The sequence below is a fragment of the Ostrea edulis genome, chromosome 4, assembly GCF_947568905.1.
Source record: "Ostrea edulis chromosome 4, xbOstEdul1.1, whole genome shotgun sequence".
Lineage (NCBI taxonomy): Eukaryota > Metazoa > Mollusca > Bivalvia > Ostreida > Ostreidae > Ostrea > Ostrea edulis.
In genome coordinates, this window is record NC_079167.1 from 13769341 (window position 1) to 13791982 (window position 22642).

Genomic DNA, 22642 nt, shown 5'->3' on the forward strand with positions numbered 1-22642 from the left:
ATTTCGGAAGGTAGATATCAATTTACCTCCAAGTAAAACGAACCTAAATCTAAATCTAAATAAAGCCGTGTGCCGTATTTGCTACAAGGAATACACAACACTGGTAAGTTTATTTTTTCATACTTTGACATGTGGCACGCATTTTTTAGTGCAACACACCAGAATCATGTGCACGATATTCTTGTTTCAAATGTATAATATTTTTTCTATCATATACGTTGCTGATTTATAACTGCCATAACTATCATTTCTTACGATCGCATCATATGCAACTTGATATTAAATTTTCCAAATTTTCTTGAACGTACTTTACTATATTCTATAAAAATGTAACATCCGATTATAATCGGAAAATCGCATCGAAAGCAGCAATCGATTCCAACCGATGATCGATTATGAAAGTGAACCGATGTCCCATCACTAATATTTATTCTCTCTCTCTCTCTCATAAAATGTTTTTCTGTAAATTAAAGATTGATGCATACAGTATGTCACTTGTGTTGATATTACAGAATAGAAGAAAAAAAAAAACATTGGAAAAGGAGAATTTTTTTTTAAGCTGAACTGGGAATCGAATCTGGGACCCCTGCATTACTAGTCAGATGCTCTAACCTCTGAGCTATTCAGGCTGATATCCACAGTCCATAAAGCCCTATCTACATTTTCGTCCCTTCTTAAATTGTCTTTGTCCTCGAAGACACACAACCCAAATTCTTTTGCCCCAGATAGGACTTTCACCTGAAGTCCAAGGGTTGTTAACGACAGAATATCACTAATGCTTTGGTATTATATCCTTTGGATATATTATTAATAAGATGAACTGTCCAATTTGGACATCTAAAAATGGTTTCCAGTAATGGAAAACGTGGTGCAGACCATGCCGCTGAATTATTTCTCGACCTGCAACCCAATAAGCTCCAACATAGGAGCATTTTGGATATGCAGTTGTAACAGTAAGATGCAATTAAATGATACTGAAACCAGTGCAATTGTTCATTTGTTATTATTCATAGCATGTTAAAAATATCACGATACGTATCATATCATAATACATATCGTATCACATGGTAAGCATATCGTTGCACCCAGGGCTAGTGGTTAACGGCACCAAATGTAATATAGCAAAGGATAAATTTTAGCGCTGGACCGGAAATCTAATCCGGGAACCCTGCATTACTAGTCAGGTGCTCTAACCACTGAGCTACCCAGGCCAATATCCAGACCCCATACAGCCCTAACTACTACAGTATAGATATCAGTAGCTGCAATAATGTAGTCCTCGCTGATTTTTTTTTTTGGGAGAGTGCTACAACTCCTTAGGATCTCTGTAATGGTGCAAATGCTGGAGTGATTCACTCCCACATTTTCGTTCATTCTAAACATTTGTCGACTTTCTTTACGTAAATAAAATGATAATCTATGTTTCTGAGTCAATATATAAATTTACAACCTGCAACTTACGATTTGTGAGGCTCTATTCTACCGTTTTCAACAATTTCGATATATTCCAATTTCTCGATTCATATTTGTGCACCATGTTTGATGTACTGAAGTTTCAACTTCCGATTGTCAAGTTATTTGCATATGCCATATAAGGTAGTATTTACATCAATGGAGAAGTATGGAGCAGAAAGCTATTTCGTTGGTATTATTATTTAAAAAGGTTTAGATTTAATATCACATTAAAAAAAAAACGAACAGCAGACTGTAAACATATGATTTTCCTCTCTTTGTCGGAGTGGCTCGAGTAACTACATTTTCGCGAAGATTTTTAATGTTTAGGTTTTTCAGTAGATCCACCTATGAGATCTCACGATAACAAGCATGGCGGAACAGTCAAAAGAATTTTGCATGCTGTACATGTACATGATGTTTAATGAAAAACACCTTTATTAGACATACCCAAGCACGATGTTTGTACTCCTTTTGGTGTAAACAACATTTGGGACTAATACACGGAGCTTATTATCGGTTATTCATAAAATTATTTTGCACCATTACGGAGATCCTATGGAATATGTAGCCCTATCCCGAAAACGTCAGAATAAAAAAAATCGGATAGGGCTACATCATTGCAGCTAAGATATCAGGGATCTTTAATTTATACATTGCAATGCAAGGATTGATCCTGAAATTCCTCCTAGGAGCTCATATCTGCATCCTTAAGAATCTCCCTTGGATATGAAATAGGTAGTAATTTTCAAAAGCTTGATGAAACCCTGACAATACTGTATGATGTAGGAATTTTGTGAAGAAGTCTAGCTGAACAACCAAATTTCTTCACTTTGCAAGCTTGAAGTCTATTGACTTTTATGATTCTCAATTACCTATGATTTTTCCTACTACTGAGGACTCAACATATATTGCTGAGTGGTTTCTTTCATCCGAATTCTCATTGTCTTCCTTTCTATTTGACCATCCGCCACCAAATGATCCTCCTCTTCTTCCACGCCGTCCATCCTCTCTATCTCGCCCTCTACTCCCTCGCCCGAACCCACTGCTTTGGAAGCTATTGCCTTCCTCACGACTCCGCCAATCACTTCTATCAGATCTACCGGAAGACCAGCTTCCTCTCCCCCGTGACCGTGTAAATGAATTTTCCATTTTCTGTGGTGAATGATTTTGAAATGAGGCAGAGGATGTCTGACTGTAAGAATTATTCCAAGCATCGTATGGCTTTGTGGGCACGGATGGTGTCGTACCCCCCTCCAATTCAGCATCCCAATCCTCTTCTTCATACATAATGTAATCACGTTGAAACAGACTGACAAATTGAAATTTCGAGGGAAATTTGCCGCATGGAATTAGTTTAGTGAAAGTTTCGTAGAAAATCCATTAGCTTTAAAGTTACAGTTTAAAACTATTAATGAAAAGGTTGTTGTATATTGTTATTTTCATATATAATGCTGAAATAAATTTCATGAAATGATATATTAGCCAAAGCGGCAACTATTTGTACGAAACTAATGATATTCAAAAATGGTGGAACTGGAAAAGGGAAATTGGCCTGTCGACACCGAAGTTAGTCTCTTTCATGCAATGAGAGGTCATAAACCAGTTGGTAATGCGGATTATTCTTATTAGTGTTTAATACGTTAACAACGCTACCGTTAGGATGAACACAACTAGATTTAAATGTTATATGCTACATATAGGGGTACTCCGAATTACCGAAATGCCCCTTGAAATTATCGAAATGCCACCTTAAACTACCAAAATTCCCCTCTTTATGTATACGTTAATGCTAACAAGTTTTTAAATGTTCAATTTTGATGATAAAACGCTAAATTGTGTTATGAATACAGGGCTTTCAACAAATTTAAAAGTAGGAGGCTGAAATGAAAAAGTAGAAGGCAATCCAATGCTCGGCGCCCTTACGGCCGGGGGTCTGGGGTAAATGACGCAAAATCCTGCATTCTGGCGGTTTCCTGGCACTTAAATGCAGCTTTGAAATTGTCATTTTTTCGCCTGAAATTTTTACTTTTGCCATGAATTTATTGTTTCATATGTGAAATTTTCTGTTCATGCAAAGACTTAAAAAATTCAACATTGCAAAGTACTAATTTTGATGCAAAATGAAAAATAAAGTGCATCAAGATAACTACATTTAATTATTTTAATTATTTTTTGCGATGCTGTATCAATTAATTTTTAAGTGTCTTTGCTTGAACAGAAACTTTCACTTTTATTTCTACATTTGTACTGAAAGTTTATAAGACTGAATTGTTTTGTAAGAAAGTTTCTACATGCAGAAAGTATTGTTGAAATGAACTAAACTGCATGTTTTGCTCACCCCAATATTTTTTTAAATAAAACCCAAACAATCTTTATTACAAATTAATAAGTAACATTTAAATGACCTATAATTTTAATTTTCCACAAATTCAAGTTAACAGCTACAGATTTGTTGGTAACATAGCGAATTTGTGCTGAAAAATTCTACTTTCGTTTTTATTTAATACCACATGGGCATTTGCAAATTAAAAAGAATAGCAAGTCTGAAATCTTTCCTGATTAAATTCTGATATTATACTCGTATCACTTTCACTTCTGGCCTTTTTAAAGCTGAAACTGAACAGGGTATTTGTTCTCTTCATTCCGTCAACATCATTGATTTTTACGTTCAGGACTTGTTGTTATCTTTCGGAACTTCTCGTCTGTGTTGTCACGACTTGGGTAAATCCGAGGCTTTCCGACTATTGCAATTGACGTATTATTTTCTACACCAACAGACGACCAATCAGGTTCCGGTATTTACCTGAACTAAATTTAGCGCAAGTAAACACGTTTTTACATCCTGGTTGATACGGCCGCGATTTCTGAGTCTACTAAAGTTTGGAAGATGTTTAAAGTTTTATAAAAGTTTTATTCATTGCACATACATTTTTGTCACTAAAGTAGCCGGCACCTAATGTTACTATAGGCGGCGGAAATCCGCCGGCTACCGGCTACTTTTGAAAGGCCTGTGAATATAGAAAATTTAATTGTGTTCAATTCGCGCATTCACGATGTTCTCTAACAAAATTTCGTAAAATCTGGGGTGCCGTAAAATACCTGGCGACGCGCTTAGAATCAAGTGACCCGACTACAGTACAGTAATGAAAATGTTGACCTAATGTATAAACATTTGGCATAGAAATAACCAACACATTTACCGGTTTTGATTATACAGGCCAGGGATTAATCCTCATGTCGAAGATGTGGCCTGTCTGTCGAGAGCAAAGTCTTCCTCTCCACGCATGGCGATCCAGTGGGTTGGTAGAGTCCATGTTTAGGGCTATACATAATCACACTTCATGAGTTCATCCCAAGAAAGCTTTGGTCTGCCTTGACCCCGCTGTGCTGCATTGTTCATGCATCTGACCTGCGAGATCCAGCTTGTGCTGCGCTCAACGCGTCCAAGCCATCTCAGCCTGCCTAATTGGAAAACTTCAGCAATGTCTCTTATTGTCTTAGGATAAGCCATTCTTGATACCACTGTCTCCGAGGACACCAGTTTGAAGCCACATACTTTGCCTATCAAAATTTTCCGGCTCAATCAGCTCACCCAGCAGGATGCATGTGGAATTCTGGCTCACAATCAAGTGTGTCGCCGGTCATCGCCGATTAACTTGAGTGTGCAGGATCATTAGAATCCAGTATGCTGCATATTTGTTGATATTGCAAAATGCATCAGAATATTCATTAAATTCAACTATGTATGTTAAATCAAGAAATAATGGATGAACACATTCTTCTGTAGCGGTCAGTTGGGTTCGATTGCAGGTGGCCAGTTACCTCAGTTGTTAGACCACCTGACAAGATAATTCAGGGGGCCTGGGGTCGAATCTAGGTCTGGTCCATTGCATTTTCTTCCTTCCCGTTACACTTCAGAATCTTTTAGTAGAAATAAAAGAAAAATAACATGAGTTACCTTCCTTAGATTGACACAAATTCTAATTACAAGTTTATTTTATGTTATTTTTTCTTTAGAGGCGGAATTTTACACAATCAATCACTAATCTCTCAACATATTACTTTAAAAAATTTATTTATATGGGGAATTTTGGTAGTTGTAGAGGACATTTTGATAATTTCTTGGGGCATTTCGGTAAATCACGGGCATTTTGGCAATTTGAGGTACCGTCCGTATTTGTTATAGTACATTCTTCAACATTTTGTTTGTTGTTTGAATTTTTAGAACTTTTAACAAGGTTGAAAAGGCACTGCAATGGTTCGAAATGAAACTTAGCACAACAGTCTGTAGTTAAAATTGAGACAAACCTTGTTTTCCAAATACTTTGTACTGAATTTATAGTGTTTGATTCTGTTTTGGGGATGAATATTATGATGCACATGACATGCATAAATCTTATCGACAGGATATTGTCCTTGTTTTGACATTTCAGTTTTAAATATCAGTATCAACATTCTTTGGATTGGTCTGATCGTTTAGGTTCATATAATGGTCTAATGTGTAAAGTTCATGCTTTACTTATGAGAACCAAATTTGCAAAGGATAAAACTCTAGCAATCATCTGTCAAGCTTTAAGTCATTTCAATGTGCTAACTACTAACCTGTGAAATTTAATCCAAAACAGAGTTTAGTCAGCACTTGTTGAGATATTGTATGTAGATCTGCAAATTTTTGCCTTATCAAATTATTTATGCCCAAATGCATTTTTAAAGAGTTCTGATTTAATTTGCCAAATTTTGAATTTAACCTATGAAGATAAAATAGGTGAAAATAAGATGGGTAAAAAACTTGTTAGTATACAATATGTGTGTAAGCATTACAAATTGAAATGCTTTTAATATTACCTATTTATTCATTCAGGAAAATTATGACAACTTAGCCTTTTTGATTATTTTCTCCACTGTAATTTTGATCTTGGTACTCTGTACTTGGTACAGTGTTGCATGTTAAACACCCAAAAGTTGTATGCTTGCTCCTAATGACCCTGGACAGTGGTATTGTTCTGGTTTTCCTGAATTCAAAGAAAAAAAAGCACCACTTGGCAGTTTGAGTATACTAAATTCTGCACAATAGGAGAGTTTCAAGTTACTGCAGGAATACCATAGTATTCTGAATTTACAACTTGCATTCATTATTTTGAGGTTTTGATAGCCCTCGATACTTCTGATGTAGACAATACATGTACAGGCATTTACAGTACTTATGAATTCTCAGCATGATATAATGTGCTGCTGAGGGCTGTTACACAGAAACAAGAAGTGGGGGGCAAGGGCATTGGAGCAGGAGTGGCGGGGCATGCTTGACTGGCAGCTGGAATAGACAGAATCGCGATCAAGTGCACCAGAATTCAGTTCCGACGCAGTTCTATCAATCCCAAGCAAATAGGTGGTGTGAACGGAATTCAATATGGTGAACATCATATTTATATGTAAAGATCACATACAGTGACATATCATTGGAAAAAAGATTGGAATTTCATGAGCAAATTTATGAAAAGAAGCGATGGTTTTACAGTCAAACTATGATGGTGTAATTCATAAGTACTGAATTGTACAGCTTTAACATTTGAGGTATCATAACATGCACAGTTGAGGTATAATAAAGTTCCATTTATTGCTCAACTTGACATCCCTCGTCCATGTTAAGATGTCATCAAGCCACAAATGTTAGATCTATAATACATTCAAAATGTTTTCTAGGGAAAATGAGTCTCCATATTGTAACTCATTCCAATTCCAGTTTTATTTCATTGGGTTAGAATTTTCAGAACTCTTCTGACATAATTCTACCGTCACAATCAAGCACACCCAGGATGACAGCAATCACCCCAATAATTTTGCGGAGAGAGAGGAAGGGATGATAAATGTATAGAATTTGTGACGGTGATCTGCATTCATTAGAGCAGTGAATGCAGTGGAAATCTTTGGTCAGTGAGCAGCGTAGTTTAAACTCTATTGTTTGTGTTTGAATGCTTTTGAAGGGCTACAGAACTATTAACAGTTGGACAGTAGTGTTTAAATATGTGAACCGAGGCTCTGTCAAATTAAAAGCTATCAATGTGATCTGTGCTAATTTACTTCATGACACTGAAATTAAAACACAAAGCTTAAACTTTGTTTTATATAATATTATGTCATTAGGTTAATGAGAAAAATTAATAATATTATCAAGGTGTTTGATGGAAATATAGATGGGCCCAACAATACACTCACCTCAGTCCTCCCTAATATTAATTTAATTTGAATTACACAATAGGTTTGCAGTAAGTGTAGTTTTCAACAGTCTAACCCCCCTCTCAAACACACACCATGTTCCAGCAGTAACTCGAAACTCTCCCATTCAATTTTATCCAAAGGGATCTGAACGTATATACTAACTTCAGTCAAACATGGCGTGATTTTACACATGGCTCTTAAAACATAGTGTAATTCTACAGATGACAAAGTTCAGGTGTTGTTTTATTGCAATTTAGGCATGACTTGAGGTGAATGTTGTAAACAAAATTTATGTGGATGTAAAGGTAATTGAACTGTTTGTAAGGGTAACAAACATGCTACAAGCACACTGTAGGCTTTCTTCGTACTGTTTTTGAATTTTTATGCCCCCGAGATCGAAGATCGGGGGGGCATATTGTTTTTGTCCTGTCTGTAATTCTGTCTGAAACTTTAATCTTGCTAATAACTTTTGAACAGTAAGTGCTAGAGCTTTGATATTTCACATGAGTATTCCTTGTGACAAGACCTTTCCGTTGGTACCAACATTTTTTACCCTATGACCTTGACCTTGGAGTTTGACCTACTTTTTGAAAACGTTAACCTTGCTAATAACTTTTGAACAGTAAGTGATATAGCTTTGATATTTCACATGAGTATTCCTTGTGACAAGACCGTTCTGTTGGTACTAAACCTTTTGACCTTGACATATGACCTACTTTTAAAAAATTGACATTGGTTATAACTTCTAAATGGTAAATATTAGAGCTTTCATATTGCAGATGAGCATTTCTTGTGACAAGATCTTTCTACTGGTACCAAAATATTTTCCTTGTGACATTGGCCATCTTCGGAATTGGCCATTATCGGGGGCATTTGTGTTTCACAAACACATCTTGTTTACTTTTAAAGATTCGAGAAGTCCATGTGCACAAATTTTATAAAAGTTATAGCAGATCATTGTAACCATGTTTAGCAATTACTTTCCTTCTTCAACTTTTTTTGGGGGGTAATCATTTTGAATTATTTTTCTATTTATAGGTGTTAATAAACATTTCCAAATGTTGTTCATCCATGAAAAATTGAACAGTTCATCTAGTAGGAAAATCTCCTCAAAAGACATTTGGGAACATCTAAATTCTATGTATGATTTACAAGCACTGGTAAGTATTAAACAACTCACTTGATGTGAGCATGCCTGTAGTGAATTCAGGGTTAATTTGTGTACATCAAAACAGTTCAGACAGAATTCCATTGCAGCTGATGGTGTTAGGTCCTAGGGCTGAAACGATTCACAGAGATACTGTTCAATATAAACATTCAATTCAATGTTCAATTTATTGCCCCGATTTTTGCTTCAATTCATTGTTTAAAATCGGGTTTGGTAAAATACATGGGGCTTGACCTGTACATATGATTTTTACATGCACAAGGGACAAAATGGCGTCCGATAACAGTCAAACTGTTGTTATCCTTGAGTCGGACAAAAACAATAATGAACTTAATCAGTTTAAACTACAAAGCCAACAGGCATCTTACCGTTCAGCGGTTTGGAAACATTTTACTTTTGAAATTGTGACTGAATCTTCGTAATAAAATTTTTCTTCAAAGTTATCATTGGTTCTTCTTTTAAATGTATTGTATTGAAAATATTGAATTGTGGCATAAGTATTGTAATATGTATCTTATCGCGAAAGGGGCGTATCGTTTCAGCCCTGTTAGGTCCTATCTCTTATGAAATGATATACATTTGTACCCCTGCATGTGAATGGAAATAAATTGTATCTTATACAGTAGCATTTTACTGCATGCAAGATTCCACCAAGGGAAACAACTTTGTATATTTTTGGGGAAATAAAAAAAAATTGTCTTCTAATGGAATCTGATTTACAATCTTTCAATGATCACTCATTGCATAGTAATTATGATGATACATATATTTTTTAAACTTTGCTAAGTTATACTTTTTTTTAAATCTCATATGAATAATTGTCACTTAATTATTTGACTGTTCTCTTGATACATGATTGTGTATTTAAGAATTCCACAGTTTTTCTAATCTTTCTAAACAATTTTTAGAATGAATCTGAAATCATACCATTCCCAAACAAAGAGGCTGAATTTGATCTCACTGGAAAGGAATTTAAGGATCTGCTTTCCCGGGATTACCCTAGAATATTTTCAGAATCATCCCAAGACGACAAATCGGACTCAAAGTCTGATTCAGGTATTGTATATTTGAATGTCTAGTTTTTCACTCAAGTGAGCTTCTCTGATCACCCGTTGTCTGCCGTCAGTCTGTCTATAAACTTTTCACATTTTCAACTTCTTCTCCAGAATCACTGGGTCAATTTCAACCAAACTTGGCAAAAAGCATTCTTGGGTGAAGGGGATTCAAGTTTGTGGAAGGACATGCTCTGTTCAAAGGGGAGATAATCACAAAAATGCAAAAATAGAGTGTGTTAACATAAAAAGGTATCACACCGGTAATTATTTTCACTATATATTACTATAGAGGGAAAAAAATCATTAAAAATCAGTTTACAAAATTGATGCCGAATAACGTAGTTGGACACGTTCTATGTTACCTATCTCGTCTGCCAACACCAGAAAAACAACACCCTACATGGTATTTTCGAAAATAAATTACCCGCAAACAAGACTACCCTCAAATCCACGTGTTTTTCACATGTGTGTAAACAGCCGGAGTGCGCCTCAGGAAGTAGCCTCAGCTACTAACAGCAAATAGTTCCTTTGTATACACTTGGTTATTTCTACAAATTACACAAAATTTCCTAATCAGGGGTACAAAAATTAAGAGAAAAGAAGAAGAGGAAATGAGAAAAATCGCGCAAGGAAAAAAAATATTTCTTTAAATATATGGAACTACAATTGACTATTAAAGTTCATTTTGATTGGACAATTATCGGTGTGATACCAAAATCTTCTCAATAACCACTGGGCTGGAAAGTTGAAATTTACATGAAAGCTTACTGACATAGTGCAAATTCAAGTTTGTTAAAATCATGGTCCCAGGGTATAGAGTGGGGCCACAGTTGGGGATCAAAGTTTTATATGCTGATATACATAGGAAATATCTCTAAAAATATCTCCTGAACTATTTAAGGTAAGCTAGGGCTTTCATATTTTGTATATACGTTCCTTAGGGCAAGACCTTTCATGTGATCCAATGGTGTGTGATATTGTGACCTTGACCTAAAAGTTTGACCTACTTTTAATTAAAAAAATTATCTATTCAATATGTCCTGAACTATTTAAGGTAGATCTTTCATATCTTTTATATATATTTCTCTTGAAAAGACCTTTCATATCATGTCCTGTAACTTTGTGACCTTGAACTCTGAGTTTGACCTATTTTTAAGAGAGCATAACCTAATAAGTATATCAGAAACTATTTTAGATGGGGCTTTCATATTTTGTAAAGAGATTCTTTATGGCAAGACATTGTGACACAGTGGTGTTTGATCTTTTGACCTTGGAGTTTAACCTACTTTAAGAAAAATTGGATCTATTTAATATCTCCTGAACTATTTACGGTAGGTCTTTCATATTTTGCACATAGATTCTTTATGGCAATACCTTGTTATATTTTGGTGTTGACCTTAAACAACAGCAGGACCAAGGTGGTTCAGGTGAGCGACGTGGCCTATGGGTCTCTTGTTTTTATATTAAGAGGGTTTAAAAACAATGAAAGCATGTGGGTATTTTTTGCAGTATATTTTTAAGTTTCTTTTTATAAGTAAAAAGGTTTTTTTATTAGTTGATAGGGCACTTAAACATCAATGTTATTGAGAAGGTTTATAACTGACAGTAAGTTTGATGAATGAGTGTGCATGTTCGTATTAATAGAATTATTCTTATTTGAATATATTTTCATACATATACATGTGTATGTACCATGGTAGTGTTTCTCTATATCTTACAAAACTCATTTCTTTATTTTTGTGGTATTTTAGGAACAAAACATGGAAAAACAGAGAAAAATGAATCCAAGCAAATTGAAAACAAACACACTAGCAGCATACTTCATGCAAACACGCCAGAAAACTCGCCAAAGAGGAAAAGGACAAGAAACACTCCATCAGCCAATGCCAGCCCTGCCACTCCTGATGTCCCACCTCCCAAACGGAGGCGTTGAAAGCAAAACTTGATGCTTAAAGTGATTACTTTATACCTGAGTACTGTTGGATACGGTAGTATTAACAGATGCTTAGATTGATATGGTATCATTGTGGTGATGCCATGTTACTGCTGCAGATCTACAAAGTAGAGGGACAGTGATGGTATCTGTGGATTCCTGGGCCAGTGATTCCTTTGTCTTTTCAGTCCCATGGATGAACATTTCCGATCATTTTTATCATAGATGTTTGATTGTTTTTCTTTTCAAAAAACGTATTGGTAAATTCCATTTCTTCATACAATGAGTATGAATATTGAAATAATGTGTTTTGAGATAAAGTTTTTTATTCATATATTGTTGGGTTTTTTTTCTTTCTTTTACCACTATTGGTAATTTTTTTTAAAATCTTTTAGTTTCTAACATTTGATTGATATCAAAGAAAGGAAAATATTTTTTTCAAATTTTGTGACTAGTCTTTTAAAGGGAATGTTTTGGATTATTTTTACCATTCTAAATAAATTGTTCACAAATTGTATCTTTTATATATAAATGTTTTTCTTGCCATGAGGGGGAAATTCCTTGAAATTTTTGTAGGCAGGATTCAGACGAAACAACAGAACAACTTGGAGATAATCAAACTTCTTTGTTCCTCGCCTGTTCGTCGAAACTTCGGTGAGCAGGATTCAGTCAAAGTCATAGAATGGGGTCCATAAAACTTTCCATACTTATTCCCCATTTAAATTGTCAAGATCAAGCTCACTGGATGAATTATGTCTCCCCTTTTTCAGGGGGGAGACATTGTTTTTGTACTTTCTGTCCATCCATCTGTCACAAAATCTTGTGAACGCTCCTCCTCTTATATGGTTTATCAGATAGAACTTTGTACAATGCTTAATTTTCATTTGTAGACGTGCATATTGTTGGGACAGGAAGATCCAATTGTTATCCTTAAAGTTATAGTGGATCTAAGAGGGGTGGGGGTGTAAAATAGTTTGTGAACACGTCTTTTCCTATATGGGTTATCAGATAAACTTGAAACTTTGTACAATGATTCAAAGCCATTTGCAGATGTGCATATTGTTGGGGCAGGAGGACCTGAAAGTTAATAGTGGATCTAAGAGGATATTGTAGGGACAGGAAGATCCAATTGTTATCCTTAAAGTTATAGTGGATCTGAGGGATGGAGAGTGTAAAATAGTTTGTGAGCACTTCTCCTATATGGCTTATCAGAGTTCATAATGTCCAAGTACCTGCTCATGCTTTCTCCTCTATACCATATGCAGTACATTAAGGGGGGGAGGGAGGTTTCATTTGGAGTACTTCCAATTTGGGGAGCTGGGGAGACATTTGTTCTTCATAAAAACAATCTCTAGTTCATGCAGGGATTGCTCATCTTCCTTTTAAAAAAGAGAGAGGAGTGTACATTTCAGCTGTGGCTTACAGCAATGGCAGGGATTGTAGAGGTGTTTATGAAAATGGCATTCAAATTTGCTGCATTCTGAATAAGCGCAATGCATGCTCTTTGGGTGAGCCAAGCCCTAGCTGGGAGTATTAATCCTAGCTGTTAGGACAAGTCTAGTTTGGAGGGGATTGGTGAATTGCCCAATGCCTTCATTATTTTGGATATTCCATAGTACAACTAACCAAAACATCTATACGCCTTATATTTTTCTTTTGAAAATTGTTTCTTTTTAAAGTTGAAATGTTGGTGCTTTTATCAATACTCAAAATATATTGAAATATCATAACTCTCTTATATAGTAACAGGAAGGGAGAAAGTGCAATGGACCAGACCAGGATTTGAACCTGGGCCCCCTCAATCTCCAGTCATGTGCTTCACCAACTAAGCTCTCTGGCCACTGGCAATCAAACCCGTCTTGACCACCACATTCCTCCCTCCTTAAATGTCTTCACACCTTGAAGACCTCAACCCAGGATCCATATCCTCAAACAGGCATTTTCATCTGACAGTTTCAGGGGCTATTTATGACCCCAAATGAACCAATAAGGGGAAAAATGAAATGGACCAGACCGGGATTCAAACCCAGGCCCTCTGAATCTCCGGTTAGGTGCTCCACCAACTGAGCTATCTTAAGTCACTGGTGATTGAACCTCTCTGACCACCACATTAAAGATCCTGGGTTGATATCTTCAAGGTGTAAAGACATTTAATGAGGGAGAAATGTAGCGGTTGGAAGGATTTGATTGCCGGTGGCCAGATAGCTTAGTTTGTAGAGCACCTGACTGGAGCATCGGGGGTCTTGGTTTAAATCCTGGTCTGTTCTGTTGCATTTTCTCCCAATCTGATTAAAATCAGATCCTTTGATCTGCTCCTGTAGATTGCTACACAAAGATCTGAAGTAACCCAATAGAGGGTCACGTCCACATGACCTTTCGTTCAGAATATTAAAGAGAACTATCAGCCAATTAGATTGTGCCGTATAGATAATGATGTCCCAGTTAATTCTTAAACAAGTCGCAGTAATCTCTCTCCCACAAAGTTTATTCCTCACTATAAAACTGTAATTGCCAGCATAAGATTTTCAAAACTTTCGCAATAATGCCTAATTTATTTGATTCACACAAATACCTAACATGGGTGCAGTTATCTTAAGAACGCAAATTGACACAAGGGTTTATAGGAAAAACACTGCTGGCAGAAACCTGACAGTGTGTATTTGACTGGCTCAATGAAAGGTCATGCGGACGTGACCCTCTATTGGTTACTTCAGATCCTTGTACAGTAGTGATCTACGTGAGTGGATCAAAGGATCTGATTTTTAATCAGATTGCATTTTCTCCTTTCCTATTGCGTTTAGTGCTGCTGACCACCCCGGACTTCAGGTGAATTTAAGTCCTTCCAGGGGCAAAAGAATCTGGGTTGTGTGTCTTCGAGGGCGAAGACAATTTAAGGAGAGAGGAAAATGTAGTAGTTCGGGCTATATGGACCGTGAATATAGGCCTTGATAGCTCAGTGGTTAGAGTACCTGATTAGTAATGCAAGGGTCCTGGGTTTGATTCCTCAGGTCCAGCCCAAAAGCTTCTCCTTTCATATATTACAATATATACTGACATTGATAATTATTGTACACATTTAAAAATTTATATAAACTTGTTAGGGCTCCACACTGAAAATATACTGAAACCCTGTATTAATCACATTGTCCATATGCATTTTTGACCTTTACATTTATATCTTAAACAAAGGTATAGTTAAATTAGTTAATGATTAAAAAAGACAGTGCACCTGTTGAATTTGTAGTCACAATTTTAAGGTCAAATGTCAATGCCGTGAGATGACAGCAGACCTTCACACTTTCATTGTGACACAATATTCTACATACAGAAAGGTAGTTGTATATTAAAGGAAAACTTCTATAGATTATGGGAGTTTGCTTGTCTGTTTTTCCACCATCACTTTCATTGTGACTCGGTATCTTGAACAGTTTTCAATACAGTGCACTGCATGCCATTGCACATGATGTGTCATGCAGTTGGATATTTATTCATCATAAATAGATGAGTGTGCACGAGACGAAATCATGTCAAACTTCAGGTACAACTCACTTGTAAATACACCTCTTGATTTGTTCAAATAAATGCAGAAATTACATTTCAAAAGCATTTTCATTTTATTACACTGTACGTAATATTTAGATAAATATGAATTACTTAACAAGTTTGGCTTGTACAAAGAAGTGCTACATAACTAAACTATTAGGAGTGATAAATCATTTTCCTTCTTGCATAGCACCTGGTACTCATTAAGCTTGAGCTTGACAGATGCAATTTGGCTTTTATCAAAATGATCTTTGCATGTCCAACTGAACTCCTTGAAACACCATGGCTTGGATCATTTGGGTCATTAATGGACCTATGAGATAAATGGAAGATGCATTTTAATTGTACAATATTTTGTATTAATGTCATGATTGTTGGAAACAAAATATGTATTTATATCAATTATTGTAGTTTTAAAATAATATAGTAAATTTTGTGACAAAATGTGTATTTCTTGATGTGATAAATTTTAGTGATCACATTTTGTCTGTCTGTCTGTAAACTTCTCACATTTTCATCATCTTTTCCATAACCGCTGGGCCAATTTTAACCAAGCTGGGTACAAAGCATCTCTGGGTAAAGGGGATTCAAGTTTGTTCAAATGAAGGCTTGTGCCCCCTTCACAGGGGAGATAATCACGAAAATGCAAAAATGGGGTTGGGTTATTTAAAAATCTTCTTAAGAAACACTGGGCCAGAGGAACTGAAATTATATGGAAGCTTCCAGACATAGTGCAGATTCAAGTTTGTTCAAATCATAAGCCCCTGGGGGTAGGGTGGGGCCACAATAGGGGATCAAATTAAGTTTTACATGTGAAGATATAGCGAAAATCTTTTAAAATTTTAATTCTACAGAACCACTGGGCCAGGAAAGTTGAAAACAAGAGGTACTGTGACCAATGCTCACTAAGAATACCCCCGCTTACCCCAATCTCCCAAAGGGTGTTGGTAATAGGTATAAACTACCTCTTTTCTGAGTGTACATTTTCCTGCAAACTTCAGTGTCAACTTCTTATTTTCGCAAACTTCAGAATAAACTTCAGTATTATGATCCAAAAGGTATCTAGGAACACAGCATCTCCATGCGATGAAAAAAGCCGTTAAAGAATTTAAATGGAAAGCATATTGCTACTTCGATGTCCAGTGTGCGTGACCTTTGACATTTAAATCGATAGGGAACATCTTCATCCCATGGGTAGTCCATATGTATGATATGGTGACTGTAGGTGGAAAGGATAACGCTTTAGAGCCCGGAAACCATATTGCTACTTCAATGTCCAATGTACTTGACCTTTGACCTTTTGACCCTAAAATCGATAGGGAACATCTTCATCCCATGGGTAGTCCATATATATGATATGGTGACAGTAGGTGGAAAGGATAATGCTTTAGAACCCGGAAACCATTGCGTCTACAGACGGACGGACAGACAGACGGACAACCCGATTGCAGTATACCCCCCCCCCCCCCCCCCCCCCCCACACACACACACACAACTTGTTGCAGGGGGTATAATTACATGAAAGCTTAATCGTAGCATATAGCACAGATTCAAGTTTGTTAAGATCATCGCTCCCAGGGGTAGGATGGAGCCACAATAGGGGATCAAATTTTTACATGCAAAGATATAGGGAAAATCTTTAAATCTTTAAAGATCTTCTCAAGAACCACTAGACCAGAAAAGTTGAAATCTACATGAAAGCTTCAATGCATAGTGCAGATTCAAGTTTGTTAAAATAATGGCCCCTGGGGGTAGGGTGGTGTCGAAGTAAGGGATCAAAGTTTTACATGTGAATTTATAGGGAAAATCTTTAAAATTCTTCTGATGAAGAACCATTAGGCCAGAAAAGTTCAAACTTAAATGAAAGCTTCCTGATATAGAGTAGATCCAAGTTTGTGCAATTCATAGTACCTGGGAAAAGGGTGGGGCCACAATAGGGGATCAAAGTTTTACATATGTTGATATATTAAAAAAAAACTTTTAAAATATCTCTTGAACTATTTAAGCTAGGGCTTTCATATTATATATTCTTTATGGTAATTAAGACCTTTCATGTGATGCAGGGGTATGTGATCTTGTGACCTTGACCTGGAGGTTTGACCTACTTTTGATAAAAATCTTACCTTTACAATATGTTCTGATCACTATTTATGGTAGATCTTTCATATCTTGTCTATAAATTTCTTATGGAAAGATCTTTCATTTCATATCATGTCCTTAGACCTAGAACTATTAAGTATGTCCGGAATTATTTAAGGTAGGGCTTTCATAATTTGACATATATAGGTTCTTTATGACAAGATATTGTGACACAATGGTGTGATCTTTTCGAGTTTGACCTACTTCAAAAAACCTGACCTATTCAATATTTCCTGAACTATCAAGGTAGGGCTTTGATATTTTGTTTATGGAAAGACCTTGTTATAATACTTTGGTGTTTGACCTTGCCCTGGAAGTTTGACCTACTTTTTACAAAAATCTTACCTTTTCCTCAACTATTTAAGCTATGGAGCTTTCATGTTTTGTAATATGTATTTCTTATGGCAAGATCTTTCATAATTATCATACCATGATTTATGACCTTGGTTTTATCTAGAACAGCAGGATCAAGTTAGTCATTTTGGTGTTGAGGCAACTCTTTATTATATAGGAATTCATTTTCAGTTATGATGTGATCCTTTGGGGATAGGTTAGGGCCACACTATGGGGTCAAAATGTTTCATGGGAATAAGATTGATAAAAAAAATCTTTAAAATCACAACAGCAGAACAATGTGATTTATGTGAGTGATGCGACCCATGGGCCTCATGTTTAATAAGGTTACTGTATTACTTGCAAACATTTGTAAGGAGAAACTCCCTTAAAACTTAATTGTTTAAATTCTTTTTGATACTTTTTGAAGTTTATTGATTGACCTGTTTTCATACTGCACTTTACATTAGATATTTTATAAAGATGCACCAAATGTCAACATTTTTTGATTCTGAAGGACTCAAATCTACATAAGCCCAAAAAGGGTTATGACATATATGGCCATATCATCTTAATTAAAGGTCACAGTGACCTTACTGTATAGGGTGTGACACACCTTCTACTTAAGGTGCATTTACTGACCAAATGTGATGATTCTAGGCCTTGTAGTATTTTTAGGAGCTGCACATAAAAAAAACCTAACAGACAGTAGTGGATCATTAACTGCAAGATGTCTTTAAATCTTTGGTCATGATCGAAGTCAAAGGTCAATTTACAGCAGACCTTCCCACTAAATTTATCACACTTACTACTATGCCTAAAGCTTCCTTACTTTATACAAAAGTAGTTGATTATGCAGTTGAACATAGAAATGCAAATTTGGGAAAGGTTTAAATCATCACTTATGTCAATCATTACAAAAATGAATTCTGTGTCATTAGTAGTACTACTACATGTACATATATAATACATAAATTGAATTCTCTGTGGAGTACGTCCTTCCTGACTGAGTCAGTTTTCCATGGAAAGCTAGTCCACTGAACCAAAATAATGTTTACATGTAGTGTGATAATCTGTCCTTGATGCATGCATAATAATATACATGTATTAGTCATCAATGCAGTGTTCTTGAAGTTGTTTATGTTTATCTTGAGAAGGCCGGGGCACTGGTTGATTGACGTAGTGTAAAAGCAGATTAATCCCCTCACATTATATGTGTGATGGAGAGTCTTATCAACGGTAACTGGGAAGAATCTTCATCCAATCAGATTTTAATTACACAGGTTGACAACTGCATGTTCAAAACAGATGATGGATGAATTACAAATACCTATAATTTTTTAACAGGAACTTACTCAATCTCTGCCAGCTTTATTCATCGGGGTAATATTACACCATCACACATGAGAAGATGACATTTGAAGTTGCATTTGGAAAAAGGATACATGTATTAAAAAACTTACTTTGGAATTTTCATTTTTCTACATTTATAGAATTACTAATCTGTATACCTATAGTACAGAAGAAAAACCTAGGTAAATTGAAGGTTTTAATTGGTCTATGGCATTGATAGATTGTGAATATTTTTTGTTTCCTGCTATTTAGGTTATATTTCGGCACCTGCATGTCAAACCTGTCAATCATTATATTGTATACCGCATTGATGGAATAAAATTCAGTCATGTTTTACAATTAGTCATTTCATGTTATGTTGTTCAGTTGTTTAAGCTGGCACAGTACCTCACTATATCTTAATCACGGTATAATGCTTCATTGTAATTTCTCTTTTCCTTAAACAATAGTATTCCCAAGTGCCAAGTCAAGGTCATTCTGATTCACGTCTGGTTAGTGGTCAGTATTGGCTAATCTACCCTTTGAATAGTTCAAAACTCACATAGTGTTTGTTAATTAATGACCCAGAGTTGTAAACTAATTTTGACTCAGTCATGTAGACTATATCTTCATTCAAGGTCATTCATTACTTTCCAAGACTTTATTTTCACATGGATACAATAATGTATTTATTTACGAGACATAACTTTTGTTAATCATCATTTATTCCTCAAGTTTTCTTTGCATAAAAGTTTATTCATGAGAAATAAATCTAATGCAAATGGCTATAGTCTCATGAAATTCTGTGTTAACCATATTTTCACATATGAAATGTGATTTTAACATTATCAAGTAAAGAACTCAAGCCAAAAAACCCCTGTAATGGCCTGCACTTGGGGTGAATCTAAAGTGTCTTTTAGTGATTTTTTTCCTGTCATTGATTTCCATCTATACTACTTACTCAAAGCACATCACTTCATTTTTGGGAAACTGGATGTTAATTATTTGAAATTAAAAGTCAAACCCATACATGTATTTGATTATACTGGAAAATCACTAAAATTTAAGAATGGGCCATTTTTTGTGGTTCATGGCACAAGTTCTCTACATGAGTCTTCATTATAACCTGTTAAAGTTATGAAAAAGAAAACTGTTTATATGGAAAGGTTGGTATTTATTTCGCAATAAACATTTCAACAAAAATAATGTTCAATATGTTAGTTTCATGTAACAACAATGAAATAGTCATTGACAAATGTTCAAATTACAATATTGCATTGTAGCATTGGAACAAAACCATATCCCTTTAATTGCAAGCAGATGAAAAGGCAGGAAGAATAATTATTGATAGAATAACAAATCACAGTACATGAATTAGGATGTTAGGATATTCCAGCTCAAACGAATTATTGCAAATTGTTGTGTATGATGCACTTGGAGCAAAAATGTTTTTTGCATCATTTTCAGATAAACCTATAATGTGATAATTAAAATGATACTGTAACAATGGAATTGACAGAATATGCATTTCTTGGAAAGCATGGCAATGAAGAAACAATGTATGACATGATTATACTGGAACAACAATGAAAACTCGTAACACATCAAATGTGAAAACAAACAAAATGAATGGAAAGAAATATCAATGAATCTCTCACATATTGTGTAAGGAGGTGTATGTGATTAATCTTTTTAAATATGAAAAAAAAAAAACCTTTCGTAGGTATTCATAACTTTACAAGCGGATCAGCAGTCATTACAACACTGATTTTAAAGTCTGTCTCAATATGTTCATTCAGAAAAGATATGTACATTGTTATCTTCTGTCACAGTTTCAGCCTTCACTAATGAAAAATGTAACATAATAACAAGTAATATTATAATCACTTGTTCCAAATGGGAGGAAATACCCACCTCTCTATTTTACAGAGGTTTGCAAATAGTTGCCATCCACAATTTAAATCATAACGTCATACTTCTGCACACGGATGCTTCACAATCTTCCTCTGGACATTCCCAGAAAATACAGTCCCCCACACAGTTGTAACACACCAGAAACACTGCAGCAACAAAAACGATGCTGCATATTGTACAGGGTTTTCTCTCCAAGAAAAACCCTGTCAGGTACAGCACAAGGAACATGGCATGGTTATGTAACAATGCAGGATTCAATGGTTTAGGAATTAGCAGCACTGGAATTAACCACTGGAGACAATACATTGTTCACTGAATTTACGCAATAAATTACGAACTTACGTGATAAACACTAGAGTCATGATCTGTCGTTTAATTCACGGTTTATCCTTTAGATTGGGAATTTCTGTCTCTTAGATAACAAAAGTTTAACTTTAAAATTTTGTTCCGCCACCAATACTGCTCTCTTTTTTTTGGCTGTTAAATGTCAGCAGTTGTCGTGAAATATAACAGCCTGAAGTTTGTAAACAAGATCTACTTTCGGTTTTTTTCCTTTAGCGGTACGGGACGTTTCGTCCCTAAAGATGGTTCACCCCAAAAGATGTTTCGCCCCAAAGATCGAATGTATTTTATTATATATTGGCAGTTGTGGAAATGTTGGTTTATTCATCTTGTAAATTTGTGTTCAGAATCATTCATCCAACACCAATGGTTTCATTAGATAATTTCCTGTGCTTTGATAGTAAAAAAAAAAATTATGATTAACAATTTATATAACTTTCAAGAGTTCATTAATATCAATCTTCATTTCTAGAGAGACGCTCCCAACACGGAGCAAATAATGGGAGAAATGATTTTACTTCTGTGAAAGCTAGTTTAATGATACCCTATATAATGCAAGATATTAGGTCTAACTAGCAAAGGTATCAACAATTTGACAGGGTAAATAAATATTTTTTAATAAAGGATAATTTAAAATATAGGTAAAGTATTTATAAATATTTTTAAACATATTAGTGAATTAACATATCTATGTTTCCAGAATGTTGATTATTTTATTGCAATTACCATTTTCTAGATTTTTAAAATATGTTTATTTAAAAATCATTTATATATATAGATTTCTCATGTTTGAACTCAAATCTTTAATTTCCAAACATTTCACGTGGTTTAAAGTTTTAGTTGTCTATATTTTTTTTAGTCAAATGTTTGATAATTGTTATATAAAAAACAGTATACCAGCATAACGATCCTTAATAATAAAACTTTTACAATTATTTGGTATGGCAATGTAAATGTCGAGGTGTATTTACTTTACTTCAAATTTAAACATGTAAAGTATATGAAAACAATATTAACTAAATAGAAAATAAACATTAAAACATATCAAACACAACATGGTAATGTAATTAAAAAAAATTATGGGACGTTTTGCACAACCAATGGGCGAGAACCACCCTGGGGTGAACCATCTTGGGGCGAAACGACCCATTACCAAGCCCAGGAACGTTGACGTATTTTGCGTTATTTTCGTAAATGTTCGAAGAAATGTGT

At 35.2% G+C, this 22642-nt stretch overlaps 3 protein-coding genes across 5 annotated transcripts in view; 2 read left to right on the forward strand and 1 right to left on the reverse strand.

Annotated features, from left to right (window-relative positions):
* Positions 1–2753, reverse strand: part of LOC125669574 (probable ATP-dependent RNA helicase DDX43) — a 30795-nt gene extending 28042 nt beyond the window's left edge. The window contains 1 exon segment of the mRNA XM_056162008.1: positions 2328–2753. Within this exon segment, the coding sequence (XP_056017983.1) occupies positions 2328–2742 (415 nt within the window). The 5' untranslated portion in view covers positions 2743–2753.
* Positions 1–22642, forward strand: part of LOC125670354 (solute carrier family 17 member 9-like) — a 960148-nt gene that overhangs the window by 554661 nt on the left and 382845 nt on the right. The gene's annotated exons all lie outside the window — the stretch shown is intronic.
* Positions 2883–21644, forward strand: LOC125669575 (MRG/MORF4L-binding protein-like). 2 transcript variants are annotated; one of them, XM_048904175.2, is made up of 5 exons: positions 2965–3061; positions 4673–4750; positions 8710–8831; positions 9748–9895; positions 11646–21644. In XM_048904175.2, exons 1-5 carry the CDS (start codon positions 2980–2982, stop codon positions 11825–11827), a joined length of 612 nt encoding a protein of 203 aa, XP_048760132.1. In that variant the 5' UTR covers positions 2965–2979; the 3' UTR covers positions 11828–21644. The 2 variants fall into 2 exon arrangements, with proteins under 2 accessions (XP_048760133.1, XP_048760132.1); XM_048904176.2 differs by lacking the exon at positions 4673–4750 and having other exon boundaries at positions 2883–3061.